Here is a 25,436-nt window from a genome sequence, read left to right as displayed (position 1 = left end):
GTCCTCTGCTCTCCACATCTTGCCCTAGAGCTGCTTCCGCAGAAAGAGAAAGCCAGGGGCCAGGGAGGGGGCAGTGGGAGGGGTCCAGGCAACCAGAGAGAGAGGTAGGAAGGAAGCTAAAAACTCAGCTCCAGGGGGTATGCTAAAGGCTGCCGGTCTGCAGCATCTCAAGGACCCCGGGCCCAGGGCTCAGCGCCTTCCGTGCCTTTCTCTGGCCATGCTTACCCTCACAGACAAATGCACCAAGACCAAGACCAAGACTCCAAGTCCCAATGACTTGTCTGAGATCACACAGTTCTTCTCTTGTGTCTGACCCCAGAGGACATGTTCCAGCCCCCTAGGAAGGGGCGGGGTTTGCCAGGTGAGGCCGCAGAGCTCACCCACAGGCCCTGTGTAGCTGATGTTCAAAGGGAAGTTTACACCCAGCTCTTCATGTTGCACAGAGAGAGGCAGAGAGGAGGGGGCAGGCCCATGGGGAATTGCAGGGTCTCGACCTCACCCGACTCCAGAGGTAGCAAGACCTTGCAAGGAGAGGTAACTTCTGCCACCCACCCCCATGATGCCAGGGCCAGCCAGAGATGGGGCCTCTTCTGGGTGAAGCAGCCGCCCTGGGCAGGTCAGTCGAGTGTCTCATCAGAGGCAACAGACTGAGGCAGGGAACTGGGAGCCCAGAGCAATTAGGAGCTGGCTAGCGCCTTGTCTCCTGCCAGCTGCCACAGCTGTCACTCAGGAAGTAGTGCTGGAGCAGGGTCTGGACCAGAGGTACCCATGTCCCACTCCCGGCCAGCAGACTGACCATACCCTGGGCATAGGCTCCCACTTCCCAAAAGGGGAGCCAAAGGCCCAAAGGGGATGAAGGACAAGGATCTCTGTCATTTCCTGGGTGGGACATTCCCAAGTTCTTCTTATCCCTGCTTAGACTGTTTCCCCTCCAGGCCTTCGTCCTCTGGAGCAGTGGTTCTAACCCTGGTTATACCTTAGAAGAAGCTCCCAGGGAGCATTTTAAAAATATCTTTGCCCAGGCCCATGCCCAGCCCAGTGGAAGCTGACTTTGGGGTGGGGTGGGGGCCTGCATGAGTGCCTGTGCCCATCTCTTCTGGGCCAAGTTTTTGCACATATTGACAGCAAACCCTGCCCTGAGGACTAGAAGCTTGTCTACTTCTGTGGCCATGCCTCTCTCTGCCTTCTAGACTGCTCCTGGGCTCAGGAGAGTCTGGGGCCAGAGAAAGAGGTTCTAAAGCTCCAGCCTTTCAGCAACAGGTCTCAGTACTGTGTGCCAGGGACAGGGGCACCAGGTACCGCCACCTTCTTCACTCCATCAGATCTCAGCAACCCTAATTGTGTGGTGGCTGCGTCAACCCCATTTCACAGCAGAGAAAACTGAGGCAGAACTGGCATACTCAGGACACAGAACTGGTAACAGCAGTCAGCATTCATCTCAGCCACATCGGACTCTGAGTCCAGTGCTCTTTTTCCATCACCAAGTTTCCTCTCAAGGAGCAATAAAGTCAAGGATCTGTCCCCTTTGCTCTACGTCCCTCTGATGGGCTCTGTCTCGTGCTCTGTCCTGTCTACCCCTGTCACCTACAGCAGCTGGAAATCTGAAGGCTTAGACTGGGTGCCCATGGCAGGGCGGGATCAGAGCAGACAGGGGCCCCTAGATTCTGGCCCACACACCCTCCTAGCTGGGTCGGCCTCTGCAAGTCTATAAATTCCATTATTCATCAAGTGACTGTGTGAGTTTGCCTAGACGATGAATATTTTATTCACCTCCAGACACTGTCCCCAGAGGTTTCTTGGAACAATATTGCTCCCTAGCCAAGGGGCAGAGGCCAGAGCCTCTGCCCTCCCTGGATACCCCCTTCCCCTCAGCAGCTCCCCCCCACCGGCCCCACAGTTTGGACAGCATTGTGGTTAGCAGTCCCGGATTGACCTTGAGCTTGGCACTTGCCCTCCCTCCACTTTGATATCCTCTTCTGGACAGTGGGCCCCTTTGTTGCCGTGTCAGGCTGTACATGCCTCCACAACTGCACCCTACGTGGCTGGGCCCAGGGCTTTGCCAGGAGCTCTCCCTGGTGCTGAACGTGGGTGGCAAGAGAATGTTGGCCTCGGAGGAGTTGCTTCCAAGCCAGCGACGGTGGCAAGCCTGCTAGTTTTTAGAGGAGAGGGCTCCAGTCTCTGGAAGGGAGGCACCTAGCCTCTGGACAGGGTGGTCCTCATTCCTCTCCCCTTCCTCCCTGCCACTGGGTGGATTCTCCCAGGGTCTCTTGGGTCTCACCTCTCCTGGCCTCTCTAGCAGCCTGAGCCAAGGACTTGTGGGCAAAGTCTGTGGAGATCCCTCTCTGGAGGGGCCCATGAGTTGAGTCTCCCGATGGCACCCCAGGGAGTGTAGTGTGATGGCGGCAGCACCTTCCCCAGATGGGGGAGCGACAGACATAATTCACACCCTGCAATCACGCCATCTGCTCCCCAGTGACGTGCAGAGGAGAGGACGGGGCTGCAATGCCGAAGGGCTGGTGGGCTGGTGGGTGATCATTCATTCATTCGTTCTCTCCTTCATTCATCCGGCAGAGGTTCAGGCAGCCCCTGTCAATTTCCCAAGCCCAGTCGAGTCATGTGCCAGACAGCAGATCTGGGGCATACAGAGCCCACCCTCCAGGGCTAAGGGTGGTCCTCTCACATTTCTGAACTTTTGCTTACCCTGGCTTTTCCTCCTAGAGTTCCCTTGACTCGTAGTAAGAACTATCAAGTACTGTGCGCTGAACACTTCACATGAAGGATCTAAGCATTCATTCTGGGAACTAGATCAGTTTCTATTTAACAGGTGAGTAAGCTAAGGCTCAGAGAGGTAAGTGTAGTCACCCAAAGGCATATGCCCAGGCCTGGGTTCTCAAGGCGACCTTGTGGCACTGCCTCACCCACTCTATGTCCAAGGTTTTTCAAGCTGGTTTTGTGACCTTCCTCTACACAAGCTGCCCTCCCTCCCCCCGCCCTTCACCAGACAACGAGCTGCCAGGTTGACCACGCTGCTCAACATTCTGATGCTGTTCTGTGAGCTCCGGGTACAAGCAACTCCCTCTCATCCTCTGACTCCTGGCCTGACTTGTTTGTAGGACCTAGCACCCAGGGGTTGCCCCGTGACCTGAGGGTAACAGTGCTGGAGGGCTGAGGAGGTCTGTGATGGCTCCCGGCAGAGGCAGCCAACCTCCGAGCCCCGAGGGATGTAATCAGAATGACCCAGAGCCTGGTTCCTGAAGCTCTCACCCTTACCCTAACCCAGCTCTTGCCTTGGGCTCAAACCCCTGCCTTGCCTCACAACGATACACGACCCATCCTTGTCCCTTAGCAGGGTTTCCCTCAACCATACATGGAGGCAAGGACAAACTGCCTTCAGAGGTTCGGGTGATGGCTTTCAGGTTATGTGCATAGCCCAAGTACCCACGGGCAGATCAAGAAAGGGGGACAGGTGAGGCTGGTGACACATGGAAGTCGCCTGGGCCCACAGTCAGCTCTGTGGGTCATGGCTTTGGATCAGGGGAGACACAGGGACTGGCCTGAGTCACCAGAGACAAGGATGTCAGGGATAGCCCAAGCGGTGGGGCGTACCGAGACCTTGGGGCTATAAACCCCATCAGGTCCTGTCCCTCTGGCCTGATGGGAGTCTGTCTGAGGAAGCAGCCTGGTCACAAGATGTAGAACTTGACCCTAATCTACAGACCAGAAGGAGGGCTTTGTCTCCCTAGACACTCATGCCCTCCCTCAGGGCAGATTCTCAGGACTGGGCTGTGTTGGGTAGACCCACTCACTTGATTTTTGCTTAATTTATTCAGGGACCCTTTCTGCCCCATCCTTTGGAAATTCTCCTCTGGGCTGGGAGCTACAGAGGATATAGCTGGCACTGTCCCTCTGTCAGGCGGGTGACCACGTGCTCTCTAACAGCCCCTCTTGAAGCCGCTGGGAGCCGGGTTTCCCATCAGCCCCTTGGCAAGCTCCAGCCCAGCCTTCCTTGGTGCGGGGGTCCTGATTTAGAACTACTTGTCCTGGGCTGGTGCAGCCTGAGCATTCAGGAAAAAACAAAAGAGAGCCACTGTAGCTCAAGCTCTTGATCAATACATAGCAGCTATAATTATTATTAATTCATATTCCTTGGGGGGAATTTTCATGCTAATAGGAAACTCCCAAGAGCTACAGGGATACTCTGTCAGGCACCTCTCCCATGTTACATCACTCCATCCTTACCACTGCCTGGAAGGTGGCACTGCCAACCCTCACTTCATGAAGGGGGGATCCAAGGCCCCGGGATGTTAAGGGAGGTGACTAAGGTCCCATGGCAGCAAGGGGGTGGTAGAGCCAGGAGCCCCAGGTCTGCCTGGCTCCAAGTTCTGGGTTCTTTCCTCCCCACTCCTCTGCTGCACCAGAAGACCTAGGGAACTGAAAACACTCCAGTCTGACAGTACATCGTCAGACCGGGAGACAGATGGATGAGGAGGGCTTTGGGGTAGGGCTTTTGGGGGGCCTCTCCCACCCCTGGCCCTTGGTTCTAAGGGGCACCCAGCTGATCCATAGAGGCTGGGGAGACAGACAAAGAGCTGAGGTTTTTCCTGGCTCTTCTGCAGTTTGGGGACGCTGCTGGTATGTCCCTCCCAAGCCATGCCCAAGGAGTGCTGGGGGCCAGGGCTGACATCTGTCCCTGAGCCCCCTCTCCCCAGGCCCCAAGATAGGGCTGTGATTAATCAACGACAAAAGCAGAAACAAACAGAAAAATGTAATCAGCTTGGGAAGGGCAGGGCTGGGCTGGGCCATGGCAATCAGCTTTCCCGCTGGGGCTGTTGGCTGATTGAAGGTGATTCCAGTAGGGCCTCCAGGAATAGGTCCAGCAGCTGGGGCCATGGAGAGGCCAGGGGGTCAAGCCCTCTCCCATATATATGCATGCACATCTGTGTTCCCATGCCCATGCCACTCCTAGTCCATGGGTCTGCACACCACCCCCCTACCACACCCACAGGCTCCTACCCAGAAGCTCCTGCCCTCCCCTCCCCTGCCAGCTCACAACCTTGGCACACGTAGGTTTCCATACACACTCCCAACATGCATCCATCTGCGTGTGGACTCAAAAACACATGAACACACCCTCCTGGGTAACAGATATATGCACACACATGCTGCTCCCACAAACACCTGCCCCCTCACTTCGATGCACACACGTGCCTTGGGACCTGGGTGAGTCTTGAGCACAGTGGGTCTAACCAGCCATGTGAACAGACAGGCTCTCACACCAGGCCCTACAAGCACCCAGCCACCTCTCTGTTCTTCAGTGCCCTGAGTTGCGGGTGGGGAGAGGCATGAAGCAGACCCTTGGCAGCTCCCCAGGCAGAGTGGTGGGGGCTTGGAAAGGAGCCAGGACTGGGGCTCTACTGTGGGGGGGAGCAAGGTCAGCCGCCAAGTTTCAGCCACAGGCAGGAGAGCCTGCCCCAGATTTGTCCCAAGCTCCTGCCTGCCACCAGCGGCTTATGACCTTGGTCAACGCCCTTCTCTCTCAGCCTCAGTTTCCCCACCTTGGAGCCCCTCCTGGCACCAATACTGTATGATTCTCCTCCAGGACCCAGGCGCCTGGGGCCCATCTCACCTCGTTGCCAGGTCTCTGGTCGTCAGTTTCCTGCTCTGTTCGTGCGGGGTGGGGGCGGGCCAAGGGGCTGGAAGGAAGGGCCCCACCCCCACCTTGGTCCCGGTGGCTGCGGACTTGGGGCGAGAGATAAGTGATCCCCCGCTGGGAGAAAGGGGAACCTAGGGCGAAGAGGAGAAGGAGCCCGCGGCGGACTAGGGGCGAGCGCTCAGGAACCGGCGGCGGGAAGGGGCGGGCGGGGTAGGGGGGGAAGAGCGCAGAGGGGGCGGGCAGGCTGCGGGCGGGAGGGCGGGGGAGGCGGGGAGCGCAGCCAGCGCTGCACAGAGCGAGCGAGCGAGCGAGCGAGCAGGGGAGGCAGCGAGAGCCGGAGCGGCGGGCCGGGCGGCCGCGCCGGCGAGCGGACTAGCGGGCGGTGAGCAGCGCGGAGCGCGCGGGGCACCGAGGAGCGGGCGCGGCGGGAGCAGCGCGCGGCGGCCCGAGCGGAGAGGCCCGAGCGGCGCCGCCCCCGTCGCCCCTGCGGGGCCCCCGCCGGGAGCCCGAGGAGGGAGGGGGGCGGCATGGACCGGCGGCCCGGGGCGCGGGGGCGCTAGGCCCCCGGAGGGGCGCCCCTAGTCTAGCCACCGCTGGTGCCGCCGGGCCGCCCTCCGCAGCCGCGCGCCCCGCCCGCTCCAGCCGCCCCCCGGGCCGCCGCCGGCCCATGAGCCCCGACCTCAAAGTTTGCGGCGGGCGGGCGGGTGCGGAGCCTCCAAGATGCCGTTCCACCCGGTGACGGCGGCGTTGATGTACCGGGGCATCTACACCGTGCCCAATCTGCTGTCGGAGCAGCGCCCCGTGGACATCCCTGAGGACGAACTGGAGGGTGAGTGCCCCGCCGGGACCCCTGCCCGCCGGCCCTCCTACCTGTGCGCCCAGGTGAAGCGCGGACTAGGGGCGCAGGGGGCGAGGGGCCGTCCGCAGGTGCCGGCTGCCAGGTGGACGCTCCAGAGAGCAGCTGCGCGGGGAGGCAGGACCAACTCGCACCTCTGGGTGCCGCGGTGGGGGTAGCCAAGGCTGAGGGGCAGCCCAGCCCCTACCCGCATGGTCCCCCGCGCTGCGGAAACTTGCCGAGCCCCGCAGCGGGGTCACGGGGCCGCGCAGTCCGCGGTGACGGTGCGGCAACGCGACGGTCTGGGTGGGGGTCCAAACTGCGCCCCCCGCGAGGGCCCGGCCGGAGCACCCGCATCCTGATCCCCTCCGCGGCGCCCGCCCGCGGCTCTGCGCTCGAATTGACATTCCGCTCGTGTCGCTTTTCAAATCCAATCTGCTAGGGCAGCCGGAGAAGGGGGAGAGGGCGACTGCCCTGCTCTTGCCGCCTGCGGGGCTGTCCCCAGTCCCTCCTGCAGCCTTGGCCCCTTCCCCACAACCCTGCGGGGACCCCCAGCCCAGAGCGCTGGGAGGGTGGCCCAGGAGGTGGTGGCGACAACAAGTGGCCAGATTGGGCGGCTTGGTCTCGATAACCAAGCCTGGAAGGGAAAGGCAGAGGCTGGGACCCAAATCTGTTTCCCCCAGTAGTCCCTCTGCCTTTCAGCATGAAGAGGGACCTTAGGCAAGGGACTGGGCAGGATGAGAGCAGAGGTCAGGGGCTGGGGTCCTTGGACGGAAGATTCTGCAGAGCTGTGAGAACCCCGGGGCCTGCAAGCTCTTTCCCTCCTGGGATGGGGGCAGGTTCTCAGGCCTTCCATCCCCCAGACCTCTTAGGGCCCCATGTGGAGTGGAGTGGGGGTTTGAGGCTGATAGTCTTGGGCCCCTGGGATCTACTTTTCTGCTGTTGCATGAGGGGCTGAGATCTCCAGAGGCTGGGCCTCTCTTCAGTTATCTTGGGGCCAAGGGTTTCTGCAATCTGGAGCTCATCAGGGATTGGGGGGTGCAGCTGAGATACCAATGGAGTCAGGGATGATGACGGGAACACAGGGGAAGTCATGTAGAGAGGTCTTCCCTCATCCCCCAGCCCTGGAGAGGGTAGATCTTGGGGGAGTCAGACTGGGTGAAGGGAAGATCAAGAGGGAGAAGGTAGCTACCCTTCCCCCAACATATACACCCTGTACCATAGACTATGAGCCACCTGCTCCTCTCAAGTCCCCTGAAAGTCCCCAGAGGCTGGCAGAGCCACGGAGACAGGGTCTGGTGTCTGAATCAGGCAGAACAGAGAGATGAGTGCTGTTGCCTTGAATCCCAAAGTCCAAGTGTCTGCCTTGTCTGTCCAGTGCCCGGGACAAGGAGGAGGTGCAATGAGGACCAAGAGGGCAGGGGATGGGGCACAGCCATCTCTTCTCCACCATTGTCTCCTCCTGCCCTAGGTCACCCCGAACCTCCTGCCAGTGTCTCCCTCCAGGGGCCCTCTGTCCCTTCCTCCTGGCCACTTGGGCAGGGGACAACACTCTCCCCCCCAAAACCCACGCAGCTTCCGCCTCATTCCCTATCCTTGGTCCCAGCACCCCACTCTGACGCTGGTAGCCCGGCTATGGGCCTGGCTGGGTCTCTCCTCTCTTGTTCTCCCAGCCCTGGGGTGCAGACCTGAGAAGCTGAGAAGAGGCTGGGATAGAGGGGTGAGCAGGCACAGGGAGGGCAGTGCAGGGGTGAGGAGGCCGCAGGCTCCACTTGGGCTGCCTGGCGGGCACACTGGCAGAAACCCAGCAGTGTTAGTCACCAGCCACACCAAACGCACTCCCTGCTTCTCTCCTGTTCCTCTCTCCTGGGCCCTGAGGAGCAGAGGGACCGTGGCACAGGGGCATCTGAAGGGCAGGGCCCTCCTTGGGGTGACCAGGAGGGGGTTGGGGAACAAGCAGGTGCCTGGGTGACCCCAGCCCATCTCCTAGCCTGCGGGCAGCTGTAGGTGAGGGCAAGAAGTCCTCCATGGCTGACCCCCCCTTCTTGCCTGTGGGTGTTCCAAAAGCCCTCCTGGGGGACCAAGTCTCTGCAGGCCCCGGTGGTCCTTGAGTGCCGGGGCTGGATGGAAAAGGTGGCAGACCCCCGTCCCCCTGCCGCCCAGTGCCTGGGTAAGATCCAGGCCCTTTGCGGAAAGGACACCCACCAGTGGGGGACCCACACGTGCAGAGAAGAGGAAGCCCAGCAGCTTGGGATGAAATGCCGCAGACATTATGTGCCTGCCGCAGAAATCCAGGGGGCGGTTAGTCTGAGGGGGAGAGGGACAAGGGAGGTGGAGAGCGCAAGGGGTGGATGAGGGCTTTCCAGCCAGGCAGGCCTGGGTTCGAATCTCTGTACCGTCCGCTTACAGAGTGACCTTGGACTATCACTTGGCCTTTCTCGCCTCGGTGTCTCCATCTGTGAAAGGGGCTTGGCATCGTCCCTCCCCAGGGCTGCTGGTGGCAGAGGACACAATGGAGGCTCTTATCGAGGGGACTGGTATGCAGCAGGGGCTTGCTGACCCCGATGCTGCCGCAGGGGTGGTGGCCAAGTAGGGGGGTTCTTGCAGGAGTAAGAGCCTGGAGTGTGGAGAGATTGGTGAAGCTCTTGAGTTAAGAACCCAGGATGGACGGGGGGACAGGGCAGGAAGGCTGCCTCCGCGAAAGGCTGGGTAGAAGAGTCCTTGAAGATCTGGCAAAGGCACCTGGGGACCTGTGGCCTTAGGGAGCCGTGGGTGGCAGTTGGCAGGGTAGACGCGGCTGGGCAAAGCTGGCCCGGAGCCTGTCTGACCCTGGAGAAGGAGAGACACAGGCTTTCCAGCTTCTCCCTGTATCTCACACCCCGTCTCATCCCTGCCATGACACACACACCCAGCCAAGCCTCCCAGGGTCTGCGGGAGCATGGAGGCTGGCCCAGGGGCATCAGTGGACTTGAGCACCTGAGGGTAGGAGTGCAGTGGCTGCAAGTCCTAGGCCAGCCCTTTCTGGCCAGAGAGAAGAGGAAGGAGACAGACAGACAGGCAGACAGTCACCAGGGCAGGGTTCTGAGGTTGGCACTTGGCCTGCTCAGTCAGACAGTGGAGCCCACACTGAGAGTGGCCAAATAGGGCATTCGGAGTATGGGGGGGGGTGGGGGAGCCCCTGACCTGACCGTTTTCCCTGCAAGCCCAACAGCCTCTTCTGCGTAGACTCAGGGCCGCCAAAGTGGTGGGGCGTGGGGCCAATGCCGCGGAGAATGGCAGCTGCGGCAGAGGACAGGCGCTGCCCCCCCATTCACGAGTGACCTCCAGCGTGTGCACCCCGTCTCTGGCCTCCAGCTTCCTGACGGAGGGCTGATGTGCCTTGAGGCCTGTCAGGCTGCCTCAGGGTCTATCACCAAGATTCCCCTGCCCTCTGCTGTCTCCTGTCCAGTCCCGTGCATTTCCTCAGATCTTCCAGAAGAGGACCAGGGGCTCCAACTGAAGTGGCCATGGGCTCTGAGGGCCACACCCGGCTCTGGGGGCCACACCCGGCTCTGGGAGGGACAGCCTTGACCCCAGCTCCTTGCAGGGGAGGGGGCCAGCATCTGTGGCAGTCCCACTGTGAGTCAAGGGTTTTGCCATACCCACCACAAATATCCCAGTGGGTCTCTACCAAGGAGGAAACTGAGGGACCCGGAAAGATGGGGTGCTTGACTCTGGGTTCCTCCTTCCAAAACCAGCCCCTCACCCAGAAATCTGGGGATGTACCCTCAGCCCAGGTCTCAGCTTGATTCCTCTCTTCTGTGGTGGCCAACACTTACTCTTACTAGGACTGTTAGTGAACTAGGAGTACCTGGGCTCCGAATGATGACCTCACACTGGGTATTGCATGCACTTCTGCCCAGATCTTTTCTGTCTGTGCTGCAGAAGGGTAGGCTCCCCAAATCAGTCATTCATTCATTCACTCACTAGTTTGGTGACGTTTATGCTTGACAGACAGGCACTGTTCCCATCATGGGGCCCCAGCGGCAGCCTTCATAGTTCATTCATAGTCCAGTGTGGTCCATGCAAGGGCAGGGCAGGGTCTGTCGGCGCCCAGAAGCAGGTTGAACTCAGCTGGGGTGCAGGGAGGACACCAGGAAGGTGATGCTGTTTATGCCAGGAACCTGAGAGGTATCCGAGTTTGCCATGGTTTGGGGAAGAACTTCCAAGTGCAAGGAGTTCCCTGTTCAAAGGCCTGGACGTGGAACCCTCCTGGTGCTCACCAGGGCTGAAAAGGCCCCTCGGGCTAGAGTTCAGGACACCTGAGCTGGGAGAGCCTGGGACTGGGTCAGGGTGGTAGAAGTGGTGGATGGTGTGTCTTGTTGCTCTGTTGGTGCCTTAGTCTGTACCTGGAGACCCTTAAGCCATAGGACCCCATTAGCCACCTTCATGACAGCCGGGGCCCCCCCTTAGAGACCTCTGGTGGTGGGGTGCTTACCATCTTGTCAGTGGCCTGGGAGAATGGTAGGTGGGAATTGGCTTGGAGTTCCAAGTCTGGGATTTATAGAAACCCCTGGGCCTGTGGCCCAGATCTCCTATCCCAGTTGCTTTCCGGCCTAGGGGGCCCCTGGTCAGACCAGATTCTCTGGCCCAGCCTAGGATGGGTGGGTATGGTCCAGAGTCAGAGGATCTGGGGGTCCGCTTGGCTACAGCCCACCGTCTCTGTCTTGGCCTGCGTGCCGTCTGGTCTAACCTCCAGGCCTTGGGTGCAGACATCAGGTAGGAGGAGCTGGATGAGATTTTGGGCCCTTGACCCAAGCTTCCTTGCCCCAGCCCCTAGTCTGTGATGGGGCCAGTGGGATTAGGGCCCCCATAGCACAGGATTCCACAGTCTGTTTTAGGGGTTCATAGTCCCTTTAGGCCAGGCCTGGGCCAGCCTGATTCCTGCTCTCACCAGAAATTGCCTTGACCCCAAACTGACCCCAGTCTGGCTGCTTTGCCTCTCTGTGCCTCAGTTTCCAGGTCTGCAGTGTGGACCATTTTCATCTGTCTCTGCTTCCAAATACACCCACACTCACACCCAGGGACAGGATTCTGTCTGCTGAATCCCAGCCAGGGGACAGCTTAGGCAAAGGCCAAGAGGCTGGCAGGTGAACAAGGATGTTGGAGCAGGCGGTGTGAGTGGGGTGAGGTTCCCGTCTTGGCCAAAGAAAAATGCTCTTGAGAGCTCTTCCTGGGCTGAGTGGCCACGAAGGGATAGCAGGTAGAACTAAGGTGAGCAGGGAGAGGTTAGGACCCTTCAACAGCTCCTGGACATGCTTGGTAAAACCCCTTGTTGTACCCACATCACTACTGGGCATTCTACTGTGGGTGGGACTGGTCCCAGCTCACTCACTGCTCCCAGCCCAGTGCATTGTTCTCTGTTCCTGTCATCCAGATCCTCAGGTCTCTGTCTCCCTTTCTGTACGATGCAGGGGACGATCTCCACATCTGAGCAGGCCTGGGCTGGCTGGGGCCCCTCCATCCAGCCTCCACCTTCCCCCTAACCTCGGGCTGGGGAGGCAGTCTCTGCACGGAACTGTCAGCCTAACCCTGAGCAGGGAGCTGATGGCTGCCTCATGGGGCATCCTTAAGGAGTGCTGGCTGGAGTTTCCAAGCCGAGCCCAGGGGAGGAAGCATGCGATAAGGATGAGGGGGAGTGGGTGATGGAAGGAATGAGGGGTGGACAGGGAAGCCTTTGGCCCCTCACAGAGTGGCCACTGCAGCCAGGCCCCAGGAGCCCGCTCTGGGGGCGGGACTCATGCTTACCCGCCACACGGGGTCGTCGTGAGCACGCCCTAGGAGGCTGTGGGAGCCTGGCTGGAAGAAGAAGGACGCCCCCCCCCCCCCATCCCCAGGGTGATCCTGGCCGTGCTGCAGGCTTGGGCATACCTTTGCCGCCTGACTCGGCTGGCCCTGAGCTCCAGGAAGGCAGTGCTATGGTGGACACTCGGGCCACCACCTGCCACTTGTCTCTGACAAGACCTGCAGGCTCCCTGGTGGATTCTTAGAGCCGGGCTCAGGCTGCAGGTTTGGGGATGCCGGTGGCTTAGGGAAGGGGTGTTGGGGACAGAGGCGAGGTCCCAACCTGCTCTGCTCCCCCCACAGAGATCCGTGAGGCCTTCAAAGTCTTTGACCGCGATGGCAATGGCTTCATCTCCAAGCAGGAGCTGGGCACGGCCATGCGCTCCCTGGGCTACATGCCCAATGAGGTGGAGCTGGAAGTTATCATCCAGAGGCTGGACATGGATGGTGAGCACCAACCCCTGCCTCCGTCTCCTCACCCCTCACCGGGCCTCTGAGGCCGAGCCCACCCTCCAGGTACCCCCAAGCCCATGGCAGTAGGCAGCCAGATCTGGCCTCATTTCGCAGCCTGGAGAATAGACACTAGAGTGCGATGGCCCCAGCCACACCCACACAGGGAGGTTTAGAGACTCTGCCTCTCTAGCTCTGCATTCTGAGCAATTTGGTTTTTTTTTTTTAATTTATTTTTAATTTTTAAAAAAGATTTTATTTATTTATTTGAGAGAGAGTGAGAGAGAACATGAGTGAGGAGAAGGTCAGAGGGAGAAGCAGACTCCCCATGGAGCTGGGAGCCCGATGTGGGACTCGATCCCGGGACTCCAGGATCATGACCTGAGCCGAAGGCAGTCGTCCAACCAACTGAGCCACCCAGGCACCCCCGCAATTTGTTTTTTTTAAGATAGTATTTTTAAGTCATCTCTACGCCCAATGTGGGGCTCAAACTTGCAACCTTGAGACCAAGAGTTGCTTACTGTACGGACTGAGCCAGCCAGGTGCCTCCCGAGCAATTTTTTTTAAAGCACAGAGAAGTAGAAAGGCTATACTAAGTACCCCAGGTCCCATCACCCCAAATAAAATATCATTTAGTCGTATTTGCCACCCGGCATTTTATTAAGGAAAACCTAGTAAAAAAGGCTGGTAATATCCAGTCTCCTCTTCTTGTCCCCCCCACCCCTACCATGGGCCTCTATCCCTGCCTTCCCTCCACCCACAGAGCAGGTGGTGGTCTGTGCAGTTTGTGCCCTGAGTTTCAGTTCCTGTCTGTGGGGTGAAGATGTCAGGCCCCACACCTGCTGGGAAGCCACGTTTCTGAGTAAAATGCAAGGCTCTCCCATGTGCTCGGGCCCATCTGCTGCACCCCATCTCCACTTTGCAATCACCATATTTGGTTTTAGTCCCTGAAAATAACTCAAGGCTCAGAGGAGGTGGGACCTGCCCAAGGTACCCTGTGACCTGAGGTGGCCCAGAACCCAGCCTGGTTGTCAGCTGGCCCATTGATTGGACCTGTGCCTGCCCTAGGTGATGGCCAAGTGGACTTTGAGGAGTTTGTGACCCTCCTGGGACCCAAGCTTTCCACCTCGGGGATCCCAGAGAAGTTCCATGGCACTGACTTTGACACTGTCTTCTGGAAGGTAAGTGTTGTCTGGTTGGGACTTAGGGTTGTACACACTGTGGAGGGCTGTACAGGGTCAGTGAATGGCCAGGGCATCTGTCCTCTGGAGGTCTTATCTTCCAGAGGGCCAGGGGCCAGCCCGGGGAGGCTGGTGTGGTCAAGGACTCAAGGAATGGAGCGAGTAGTTTCCAGTCCTCCAGAATCCAGAGGCCTGTCACTGGGCTTGTGTGGCAACAGGGTGCTGGGTGGCGGCCGTGGTGGTGGCAGTGGCCAGAGCACTGTGTCTCCTCCCCAACCCAAGTGCGACATGCAGAAGCTGACCGTGGATGAGCTGAAGCGGCTGCTGTACGACACCTTCTGTGAGCACCTGTCCATGAAGGACATTGAGAACATCATCATGACGGAGGAGGAAAGTCACCTGGGCACCGCTGAGGAGTGCCCTGTGGATGTGGAGAGTGAGTGACTGGCCCCCAGACCTCCCCCAACCTAGGGGCAGGCCAACTGCTGGGGGCAGGGGGAGGAGGAGGCCCCGGGGATTGCAGGGAATGGCTGGGGGCCTCCTTGCCCGCCCCACGCCTTGTGTCCCTGTGGGACAAGCCCACGTGCAGGCAGTGCAGGCGGCTCCTGATTCCCCGCTTCGCTGTCCCTGTCTGTCTCTCTCTGGTGCTCCCTGGCGGGCGGCCACAGCCTGCTCCAACCAGCAGATCCGCCAGACGTGTGTGCGCAAGAGCCTGATCTGCGCCTTCGCCATCGCCTTCATCATCAGCGTCATGCTCATCGCGGCCAACCAGGTGCTGCGCAGCGGCATGAAGTAGGCACACGCGGTGCGTGGGGCCCACTCCACACTCCCCACCACCTGCGGTCCTCTCCTGCACTCGGCTTCCCTGGGCCACCGCCACGTGTACTTCGGGGCCCGAACGTCCAGCAACTCTACCCCTCCTGACCTGAGGGCCCTTGCATGGTCCCGTGGCCCGGCTGCAGAGGGCCTGGTGGTGGTTCCAAGGTGGCCCCCGGCCCCGCCTGCACCTGCCCATGCCTGTATGTAGCACTCACTCTCCCTTCCACTGTCCAGGGGCTCCTGGGAAATCTAGGAGGCATCTGCACAGGGTCCGCTAGCTGATGTGGTCACTTAGACAGGAAGTAGCAGCACCCTGTGCCTGGGGCCACAAAGCCAACCTGACCCTTCCCTGTGATTTGTCCAGGGCCTTGGGCCTGGTGGGGATGGGAGCAGGAGGCTTCCTCCTGGAGAGGGGGTAAGGCTGGGGTCTCCTGGGCCCTATTCCCTGGCCAAACCTGAGAAGTCCCCTGGCCTTCTCTAGGGTCCCTTTCTCTGACCCTCCTTAGACTCAAACCCAGCCTTCCTCCAGGCACCCACTGCGGGCAGAGCATTTGCCCATTTCACAGATGAGCAGCCTGAGGCCCAGAGGGCCCCCAGATACGGTACCCACTTCAACAGGAATTTTTCAGAAAGGGCAAAAGCTCCCAGCAGATGGGGCATCTGAGATGGCCCAGCAGTCTCTGCATCCTCTGAGCCCCACCGGCCTGAGGGCCACACTGCCCACCACCACCCAGCACAGAATCTAGAACTGGCGTGCAGTGAGGCAGGAGGCAGACCAGGGGCCTAGAGGCTCCATATTGCCGAAGAGCCTTGCGACCGCCCCACCAGCCCAGGGCCTCCTCCAGGCAGAAGCCTTGGGGGAGGGCCCAGTGTCACTGCTGGGCCAAGGGGCTGGTGTAGCCCAGCACTGTGGGTGCCAAGAAACTCAACGAGGCCACTCCTCCAAGTACAGGGCCTGTCCTCCTGGGTCCCCCAACCTCTCTACACAGGCCAGAGACACAGCTCCCACTGCACCCCAGTTCTGCCATCTCATGTTCAGGCACCAGCTCAGTATGGGCAGATGTGGGGACTGGAGACAGCGGACGGAGTCCCTGAGCTCTTCTCCCAGATCTGGAGCCCCCTTACACCCGGGTGACCTTCCCAGCCACACTGGCACACCCTCTGCCCAGCCATGCTGAGCCCCCGCCGGCCCTCCCAGGAGAAGGGCAACAGCGCTCCTCACCCAGCAGAGAACCTCATCTCAACCCCGGTCCTGCCTGTCCTCGGACCAGGGGCTTGGGGAACAGAGCTGACGGCGCTGGCCAAGGACGAAACACACCACCATGGTGACAGACTTTCTTTATAAACACCCAGAAGGAAGTTTTCTCATCCATCTTCTCAGGATGTCCCATGAGGGCAGGAGGTGTAACTGCCTAGAGCAAAGCTAGGACTGGGGCTAGGACCGATGGCTTCAGGAGGCAGCGGGCGGGGCCCCCGTGTCCCCAGGAGGAGCCCTTATCTGTATCGTGACTGACACCAAAGCTGACTGGAGGGGTATCAGGTGGGGATGAGAGGCTCAGCCCCACTGGACGCTGGGCTGCAGGGGCCACCCCCCGGGTGGGGGTGCCCGCAGGGATGGAGGCAGCTCCTGGACTGGCGGCCAGCCTATGGGGTACTGGAAGATGGTGGTTCTCATAGGTTCGGCCCTAGAGAGGAGGAGAAAGTCAGAAAATGAGAATGGGGCCCAGCCCCGGCCCAGGCTGGGCCACCTCCTCCGAGTACCCCCTCTCCCCACCACCCCAGCTATGGTCAGCTGCTTGAGTGACCTTTCTGGAAGGTGGAGCCTCAAACACATGCAGACCCTTCGAGCCAGCAATCTCACCTCCAGGAATGAGCCCAGATGGAACAGCAGGGCTGTGGGGAGAGACTGGCTACAGAAAAAAACCTGTGTCCACCTGTGGGGGACTGATTAAACACACCTGCACGACCACAGCAGCGAATACTAAGCAGCCCAAGTAATGGAGAAGGCAGCCTTGTATGCACTGATACGGAAAGGTGTCATGATGTACTTGTGTGAGTAGAGAGAAAAAGCAGCTTATAAAATAATGTATATAGCATGATACTATTTTTGTTTAAAGATATATAACATATATAAATGCATAAAAAAAAACCCTGGAAGACAAAGCAAAATGTTAACAGTGGTTCTATCTGCGTGGTGTAGTTATGGGTGATTTTTTTTTACTTCCTTTATACTTTTCAAGAAAAGTTTTACAAGCATGCAAGCCTTGGAAATCAGAAAAAATATTGTCTAAACTTTTTTTTAAAAAGCCTTATTTCTCATGCAGCTCACTCTCCTTCCCCTGGAGCGGCCACCTGGGAACCCAGGGCCTATGTGGAGCATCTGCCCTGGGTGCCCAGCCAGGGGCTGCCTGTCCTCAAGGAGCAGACTGAGGTGCAAAGGCAGTCCCTGGCCCCTGCCCCCCGCCCCCCAGCTCCACATTCCAATGCTTCTGGACTTAATCCCCACCCAGTGGGCTGTTGCAGGGCCTCCAGGCCCCTCACAGGCTACGGAGCACTTTGAACTCACTGGAGAGCTCATGTCTCCCCTGTGGGACTGGAGCTCTCATGTGGAAGAGACCAGGAGGCTAGGGGTGGTGTCCGCTGGTCCCCCAGAAGCCGGAGCCAGGCCTGGCACAGGGAGGCCACCCAGTGAATTTCTGCTGATGACGAGGAGTCTCGCTAAGTGCCCTTACTGACTAGGCACTGCCTTGGGCCAGACACCAAGGTCTAGAGAAACCTCAAGCACCTTCATAGAACCCCATTTGATAGATGAGGCAAATGAGGGGTGAAGAGTCAGTCACACAGAGTCAGGGATTGGGGGATTAGGGGCTAACGGGCAACGTGAATGTGGGCTCCAGACACTGCCCCCAGGCCGCAGGCCCAGCTCTCAGTGGAGGCTGGGATCCAGACACCAGCCCTCTGCCAAGGGGGAAAGTCCTGGGCCTCTGAGAGGTTTGGAGAGGCCTCAGGCCTCCAATGCAGAGGTGGTGGCTGGGGTCAGGAGCCCTGGGGGTTTGCCTTGCCACCACCACTGCCCCCCAGCCTGACACTCTTGGGGCCTGACAGGCAGGAGGGAGCCCACTAGAGGACTTCAAGCGGCCTCCTGGTACAAGAGGCCAGGGAAATCCCCTGCTTAGCTGCTCGCTGCCTGCTGGAGAGTCCGGGAAGCAGCTCCCAGCATGATTTATGGCACTGAGGAGACTTCATAAACTCCGCCAGCTGCAGAGAAGGGTGGGAGTAGGGGAGCTCCACCGTTGCTGGAAGGGAGAGCCCCAGCTGCCAGCCAACCCCGGGCTTCCCGCAGGGTTAAAGTGACTGCAATTCTCTGCAGAGAGGGTGTGATCCTGGCGAACCCCTTCCCGTGAGCCCCAGATCCTTCTCTAGAAGATGGGGCCGATTCCTGGGCAGCTGGGGCCTCCCACCAACATAAGGGCAGCCCCTTCATGGGCTCAGACATGGGCACATTCTCAGGGCCCCTGAGCTCTTGGAGCATACCCCTCCTGTCCCACACAGAGTGCACGGGACACGGGTACACAAGGCCAACTGTGGCCTCTCTCATGGCCGGTGTGCCCTCAGTGCAAGGACAGGAGCAGCTCTTTTGCTTTTCCCCAGTCACGGTTCTGAGCCGAAGAAAAGAGTCTTAGGGAAACGCCTGGGCTGGAACAGAGGTGCCAGTCCGGAGAGAGGTGCAAAAGGGGAGATTAAGAGGGATAAAGTCACAATCTGAAGAGCCAACAATGGAAAACAGGGACAAGCACTGGCCTTGCCGGGGGATTAGTCCACATCTGAGGCCAGCCTCTCCCTCTTCCCACTGTCTGCTCTGGGCAGATCCCTCAGGATCAATGGGCCAAGAAGGATGGTGCAATGTGCCAGGCTGGGGGCTCACAGGGCCTCTATTTCTCCCTTTTACAAGAAGGGTTGGCCTGGTACACCTCGAAGCCGTGGCTCAGGCCATGGGGTTGGAGCCCTCAGGTGCAGGAGGCCCCATGAGGACCGGGCAGCCATCTTCGCCCTGTACCTCAGGGGAGGAAACACACCCAGAGAAGAGGAGCCACCAGACCGGTCCCCAGAAGGGGTCCAAAGCACCAACACCCAGGGAATAGTCCTCCAGGCCAGGGACCCTGCTCCCCTACATGCTCAGAAGCAGTCAACATGGCCTGAGCCTGTGCCAAGCCTGAACGGCAACAATGTGAGCTCGGCGCTGAGAGGAGGGCGTCTTAGCTAAAGCCTGAAGGATGAGTCTGCTTTGCCAGGCAGAGGTGGGGAAGCAGTTCCAGGCAGAGTAGTGTACCGGTGCTGCACCAAACTAGAAATGCCCACCACATCCAAGAAGCCGCCAGCATCCCCAGGGACTGACAGAAGCCAGATGGGAGAGGTGAGGAGACTGCATGGGCTTGGGCTTCCCTGGGGTCAAGCTGGGTGGCAGAGTGCAGAGTCCCTGAGGTAGAGGAAGCCCAGGAGGGTTGACGAAGGGGTCGGGGCCAGGTCAAGGCCTCGGAGTATTTTAGAAGCGGGCTGGGGCTGTTCTGTGGAGGACAGTCAGGAGGGGCAGAGTGCAGGTGGGAGACCGGGAGGGACTGCTGCGTCTGTGGGGGAAGCTGGGGTACATGAAGGGCACAGAGGGAACGGTCTCTGTGGGGCTGCTTCCAGGGTAAGAGACTCAGGGACCAGGACAAAGCAGCCTGGGGACTTGAATCCACCTCCCCTGACCCAGCAGGGGCCCTGCCACAAGTGGACGGGCAGAGCCCAATACCCATGGTCTGCAGACTAAAGGGCTCTCCTTCCTGAGACCGCCCTATGGGAGAGGGCTTGAGGAACACCGAAGCAGTGACGGCCAAGGTAATAAATGGTCACCTCCCTTTCAGCAACGTTTTTCTTGAGTCCAGAGAGGCCTGTTCTGCCCCAACAGCAATCCATTCTGCCTCTGAGCCCTTGGGAGGCAGGTGGAAAGGTACACAGGCGCAGAGGACAAAGGGTTGCCGGGAAAACAGGTCCTCTGGAAGGGGCCAGCTCAGGTGCCCAGGTGTGTGAGGGGCACAAAGGACAGGCCTGACACTCCCTAGAGCTTAGGGTGGTCCCCAGTTGCAGGCCCCACCCCAGAAATAGCTACTGCTCTCCCAGCTGGGAGACTGCTGCTGCCACGACTACTCCAGACCTCCAGCTTGGCGGGAGCCCTTGGTGACAGAGGTAGCCTAGGGTCTAGACCAAACGGGGGCTTCAGCTCTTTCTCAAGAGACAGTTCAGTGCTGCTGAAGATAGCGGGTGTGAGACCAGGACGTTCACACTCTCCTGGAGGGGTTGAGATCCCTCAGCCACAAACCAGGGGCAACGATCCCCTTAAATGCCCAGGGCCAAGGGCCAGGCACACCATGGCACCCAGCACCCCTAATTATCAATGCTCACCACATCTACCTGAGACTCTGGGCCTGTCATTCAGCCTCAGTTTCTCCACCTCATCCCCCAGTCCTGAGTCTCATGGTCATAAGCATCCTGCACTGGATAGCACTGGGACACATCTGTCCCTAGGTGGGGAATTCTGGTCACCCGTCTCTACCCACTCCTACACTTGGGCCAGCCCAGGGACTGGGTCTTCCTGAGCCCTTGTGAAAAGCTCCGGAGGTACCCAGGCTTTCGGTGCTCACTCCCAACAGAATACACACCAAGTCAGAGCAGGGAGGCGAGTGGGGAACACAGTTGAGACCCACAGGTAGCCAGGTCCAAGCAGGAGGAGAGTGGGGAAGGCCTTAGAACTCTCTGGATGTCTCCAACCAGCCCCAGCCCTCTGACACACAGCTGATGGGGCCTGGGGCTCGAGACATGGATCCCTGGACAAGTCCCAAAGGGGCACTCCCCTGACCCAAATCACAACCACCTCAGACAGAACCAAAAGGGATGGACATCATACTCTAACATATGTGTCTGTACTGTATTGTTTAAGGTAAGGGGACAAAACGACACAGATCTAAAACAGCTAAGAAACAACTAAAAGTTGGGGTGCCTGGGTGGCTCATGTAGTTGAGGACCTGACTCTTGATTTTGGCTCAGACAGTTATTTCAGTGTTGTGAGATTGAGCCCTGCATCAGGCTCCATGCAAGGTGCAGAGCCTGCTTAAGATTCTCCCTCTCTCTGCTGTGCCCCATCATACTTGCAACTCACGCTCTCTCAAACAAAAAACAAAAAACCCAACAACTAAAGGTTAATCTTAAAATGGTTTAACAAAGGGGCACCTGCGTGGCTCAGCGGGTTAAAGCCTCTGCCTTCGGCTCGGGTCATGATCCCAGTGTCCTGGGATGGAGCCCCACGTGGGGCTCTCTGCTCAGCAGAGAGCCTGCTTCCCTTCCTCTCTCTCTGCCTACTTGTGATCTCTGTCAAATAAATTAAAAAAAAAAAAAAAAGGTTTAACAAAAAGCTCTCTCCACGGGGACATGGAGAGAACGCCAGAAGTTTAGCCCCCACCTCCTGGCAGAGCTCTTAGAGGCAAGGCCTCACCCTCAACTGTCCAGCCAGGTCCCCTCAGCCCAGGCCAGGCCATTGTTGCAATGGACCACACCACAAAGACAATAGGGTCTGAAGCCCCATTGTAAGACAGGCAAAGTAAGGCAACCCAGTGCAAGCAGCTTTACAAAGTCGCAGGGAGCTCACAGGCACATCTGGCAGCCCCTTCCCTGCTCTCTCCCTCCTTCAACACCCGGCAGAAGAGTTCAGGAGCCCTGGGACCGCAGGCAGCACACACCTGAGGGCCCCTGACCCAGGGTGCTCCACCTACTTCTGAGCATATTGAGTGCCAGGCCCCGGCAGCAGCTGGGCCCAGCCGCCCCAGCCCCCTCCTCAAGGAGGCAGTGGGACAGTGAGAGTGAGCTAGTCACATCTCTGAGTAATCCCACCTCTGCCTTTTGGCCGTGTGCCCTTGGGCAAGTCACACCCTTACCTCCCCCTCTATAGGGTTGGGGTAACTGCGCCTATCTGGCAGGGCCCGAGAGGAGACAGCTCAGTGACTGGCACCCTGTGGGTTTCCAGAACCACAATCAGGCCCCTCCTTCTGGCAATGGACTTGGTGATGTCCAGTCAGGCTGGCCTGGCCACCTGCCTCCCCTTCAGCCAGCACAGATGCCAACTGAGGGAGGAGCCACCAAGGCGGGAGAATGAGGCTCGGGAAAAGAACCCTTAAATGAATGCTCCTCAGCCTTTGGCCTGGGCCTGGGGACCCAAGAGTCCCAGTGTGGCTCCTCCCTTGAGGAGCTCTGTGGGGGCATCCATATCTGGTCCCTGGGCCAAGGCAGTTCATGGAGACCACTCAGCTTCCAGCGAGGGCAGGCTGGCTAGCGTACTCTCCCAGAGGGCATAGGAGACGTGGACCCATGGGACTGTACCTGCTGCTTGGAGCTGAGCTCAGCCGCTTGGCTCTCTTTTCCAACCAGTCTTCCAGACGGCCCTCAGGGAGCTCGACGACATCTAGTGGCCATTCCCTGGCCCGCCTCTCCTCTGTGGAGATAGGGAAACAGAGGTGAGGGAGGGGCATAGTCACCCCTGGCTGGACCCCAACCTCCCACAAAGCAGCCAGAACCTTCCTGGGGATGAATGCACAAGCTGGGAGGCCAGGAGCAGAGCCACTGGGCAGTCCCTACCACGCAGCTCCCTTCCTGCCCCTCTGGGTCTCACTCTGCTTCCTCATTAAGTGGAGATAAAACACTGGCTGCCTCCCAAGCTTTTTGCAGTTGGACACATGATAAAGCATTAGAGAGCCTGGTCTTCAAGAGGGGCCCAAACCTGGGGGCAGAGAGGCAACGTGGGTTGCAGACCAGGGCAGAGCAGGATTTGGGTCTCTGCCCTGCTGCCTGCCAGGTCTCTCTGACCCTTGGCAGGGGAAGGAACCTCAGCTTCCTGGTTTCCTTTTCTTTCCTTTTTCCTTTCTTTCTTTTTAAATTGTACTTATTTGCCAAAAAGAGAGAGAGAGATTGAGAGAGTGAGCACAGCAGAGGGAGAAGTAGGCTCCCCGCTGAGCAGGGAGCCTGATGTGGGGCTCGATCCCAGCACCCTGGGATCACAACCCAAGATGAAGGCAGACGTCCATCCAACTGAGCCACCCAGGTGCCCCATCCTGTTTCTCTTCTCATAAAATATCCTGTAAGAACTTCTGCTCACTTCAAAGTGAGTCAACGGTTCAAACAAGCTGAGTGTGAGATGGGTCAGGATCTCTGGGAGATGTGGGATAGGGCCTGGGGGCCAGAGGAAAACAATCTAACTCGGGCACCAATGGGGACCAGGGCCTGGGCTAGCACTGCACACACTTCATCCTACTTCACCTTTACAACGTGTCAGGATATTACCTCTAAGAGGTTTAGCTCTGTGCCAAGGTCACGGGGGATGTGGCAGAGTGAGGACTATCAGAGGTGCAACCGGGGGGTGAGGGGGTGCACACCTCTGCTTCCAGCCCCTCAGGCTTCCCCCATCCCTGTCTACCAAGCCCCGTTTCCCGCTGCAGGCCCACTGGCCTAGGCTCTCCACACCATGGGCCAACGGTTCCCTGAGAGCCCACGGCCAGTGAAGAGCTGCCACCACTGCCAGGATTTGCTGGCGAGGCCTGTGGGGTCTCACTTCTGCCCTGGGAGAGCTCCTAGAAACCCTGTGTCTGGGCCAGAGCAGTGCGTGGCCTGAAGGTTATGACTGGTCGGTAGCGGGAGAGGGGGGGCGGTGAGGCCCACTGGGGATTAGGGAAAAGGCCAAGCTGCCCTGGACACTCATTGCCTGCCCTGCGGCCACCTGGACAGAGGGAAGAGTGGGCAGCAGCACCCTGGGAGGACAGAATCAGCCTCTCACTGCGGGGGGCTCATGTGAGGTCCTTCTGCCCTGGGCTAGCTTCAGTTTCTCCATCTGTTCCATGAGGGGCTGCATGAGAAGATTGACTAAGACCATCTAAGTGCAAATGGCCTTGTTCTCTAACTGGAGAAATGGGAAGTGAATTTCCCAAAAGCAGACATAGCAGTTTCCACGGGGAACTAAACTTGTTCTTCCCTGGAATTACTAGACCTGAGAGTTCTGAGGGCAGGGAAGGTGTCCTCGACATCCCTTTGTCCCCAGGATGCAATAGGGGATCTGCCTAGTGCTGAGTAAGGGCTGGAGAAAGATAGTTCCTGATGGAAGGAAGGAAAAAGGATATGCAGGAATGAGAACCCAGCAGGGCACAGATGAGGCTGAGACACACCCTTCAGGGCTGCTGGACAGGAGAGCCCCACATACCACTTTAAACCCCACAGAGAACACAGATGGGGCCCCCCCATTCCTTCTCCACTCATGCCTGCAGCGATGTGGAGGCCTTTCTGACACCCACCCCATCACCTGGGGCAGCCCTCAGCTTATTCCCACAGGATGACCACAAAAGAGGAGGAGGGGGTGCCTGGGTGGCTCAGTCAGTTAAGCATCTGCCTTTTTTTATTTTTTTTAAACATTTTTTTTTAAGATTTTATTTATTTATTTGACAGACAGAGATCCCAAGTAGGCAGAGAGGCAGGCAGAGACAGAGAAGGAAGCAGGCTCCCTGCTGAGCAGAGAGCCCGATGCAGGGCTCTATCCCAGGACCCTGGGGTCACGACCTGAGCCAAAGGCAGAGGCTTTAACCCACTGAGCCACCCAGGCGCCCCTGCTCAGTCGGGAGCCTGCTTCTCCCTCTGCTGCTCCCCCTGCTTGTGCTCTCTCTCTCTCTCTCTCTCTGGCAAATAAAAAAAATCTTTGAGAGGAAAAAAAAAAAAAAAGAATCTAAAAAGAAAAAAAAGGAAAAGGAGGTGGGGAGGCAGAGAGCGGTTTTGCAGTCCTCAGATCTGGCACCCCCGCCCCCCGCCTCCAGCAACCCACTTCACGCCCGAACCCAGGGTCCCTGCCAAAACACACCCTCCACCTGGATGCTCAGCTCCTGGAGGTCTCTCTCTGACATGTGGGAAAACCTGCAGTTGGAGCCGAAGTCACACTGACCTGCAACAGAAGACAGGGAAGACAGTTACTCACCACTTGGAAGAGCTCCCACTGTGTGCAGAGGGGCACCCTGTGGGGGCAAAAGGCTTTAGAGCCTACAGAGTAACAATCCCACGCCCCAAGGAAAAACTTGGAATTTCTCTAGCTCCACCCACCCAAGCAGCCAGAGCAACCTGTCTGGTCCACTCTGCCCCATTCACGACCCTGGGCAGCAAATCGTGAAGCCTTCCGTGATTGGGGTGCACTGGCCTCTGTAGGCTTGTCTGTTGTCACCACTTTCCTGGCCCCTGTTCCCCAGCCTCAACAAACCACAGTGGGGGGTCCCTGAAAGGGTCATGCTTCCTCTCTTCAATCCAGGCCCTTGCATCTGCTGTGCTCTCTGCCTGGTACCCACCTGTCCATTTGGCTTGCATGAGCCACTGGACTGCTCCCCAGAAAGGTTTCAATTGTAGCTTCAATCAAGGAGGCCCCAAAGCCCAGGAGAGCTTTCTGAATCTCAACCAGGGAGACCAAATTATGTCTCAAAATAGCAGGAGCCTGCAGGTATCTTAAGCCAGCAGAACCTCCCAGTGGTGTTTTCACAGCCAAATGAAGTCTGCTGGGGAGGCCCTTGACCTGTGGTCCTGGTGACCATTCTAGAGGCAGCACTGTCTCCTGAGGGGAAAACAG

The 25,436-nt window shown here is 58.6% G+C and overlaps 2 protein-coding genes across 3 annotated transcripts in view; one reads left to right on the top strand and one right to left on the bottom strand.

Annotated features, from left to right (window-relative positions):
- The first annotated feature begins 5,922 nt into the window (after positions 1 to 5,922).
- Positions 5,923 to 15,953, top strand: CABP7 (calcium binding protein 7). Its single transcript, XM_082698156.1, has 5 exons — positions 5,923 to 6,482; positions 12,615 to 12,758; positions 13,830 to 13,942; positions 14,225 to 14,378; positions 14,611 to 15,953. The coding sequence occupies exons 1-5, from the start codon at positions 6,374 to 6,376 to the stop codon at positions 14,736 to 14,738; spliced, it is 648 nt and encodes a 215-aa protein (XP_082554282.1). The 5' UTR covers positions 5,923 to 6,373; the 3' UTR covers positions 14,739 to 15,953.
- Positions 15,954 to 16,082: 129 nt separating this feature from the next.
- ZMAT5 (zinc finger matrin-type 5) overlaps positions 16,083 to 25,436 on the bottom strand; it is a 28,475-nt gene continuing 19,121 nt past the window's right edge. For both annotated transcript variants that reach the window (XM_082698166.1, XM_082698167.1), the window contains exons 4-6: positions 24,687 to 24,767; positions 22,172 to 22,283; positions 16,083 to 16,446 (exon numbers count right to left, since the gene is read on the bottom strand). In XM_082698166.1, coding sequence (XP_082554292.1) covers positions 16,317 to 16,446; positions 22,172 to 22,283; positions 24,687 to 24,767 — 323 coding nt within the window. In that variant the 3' untranslated portion in view covers positions 16,083 to 16,316. The remainder of the gene's footprint in view (positions 16,447 to 22,171; positions 22,284 to 24,686; positions 24,768 to 25,436) is intronic.

This window comes from Mustela nivalis (genome assembly GCF_964662115.1).
Source record: "Mustela nivalis genome assembly, chromosome: 14".
Taxonomy (NCBI): domain Eukaryota; kingdom Metazoa; phylum Chordata; class Mammalia; order Carnivora; family Mustelidae; genus Mustela; species Mustela nivalis.
Note: the sequence above shows the minus strand (reverse complement) of the source record. Positions and strands in the feature narration are given on the sequence as shown.

What these genes read in the sequence shown, in the direction of transcription:
- CABP7 (XM_082698156.1), top strand. Translation starts at nt 6,374, where the DNA reads ATGCCGTTCCACCCGGTGACGGCGGCGTTGATGTACCGGGGCATCTAC. An exon ending in CCCTGAGGACGAACTGGAGG is followed by an intron (nt 6,483 to 12,614) that starts GTGAGTGCCCCG and finishes CTCCCCCCACAG; the next exon opens with AGATCCGTGAGGCCTTCAAA. An exon ending in GTGCCCTGTGGATGTGGAGA is followed by an intron (nt 14,379 to 14,610) that starts GTGAGTGACTGG and finishes GGGCGGCCACAG; the next exon opens with CCTGCTCCAACCAGCAGATC.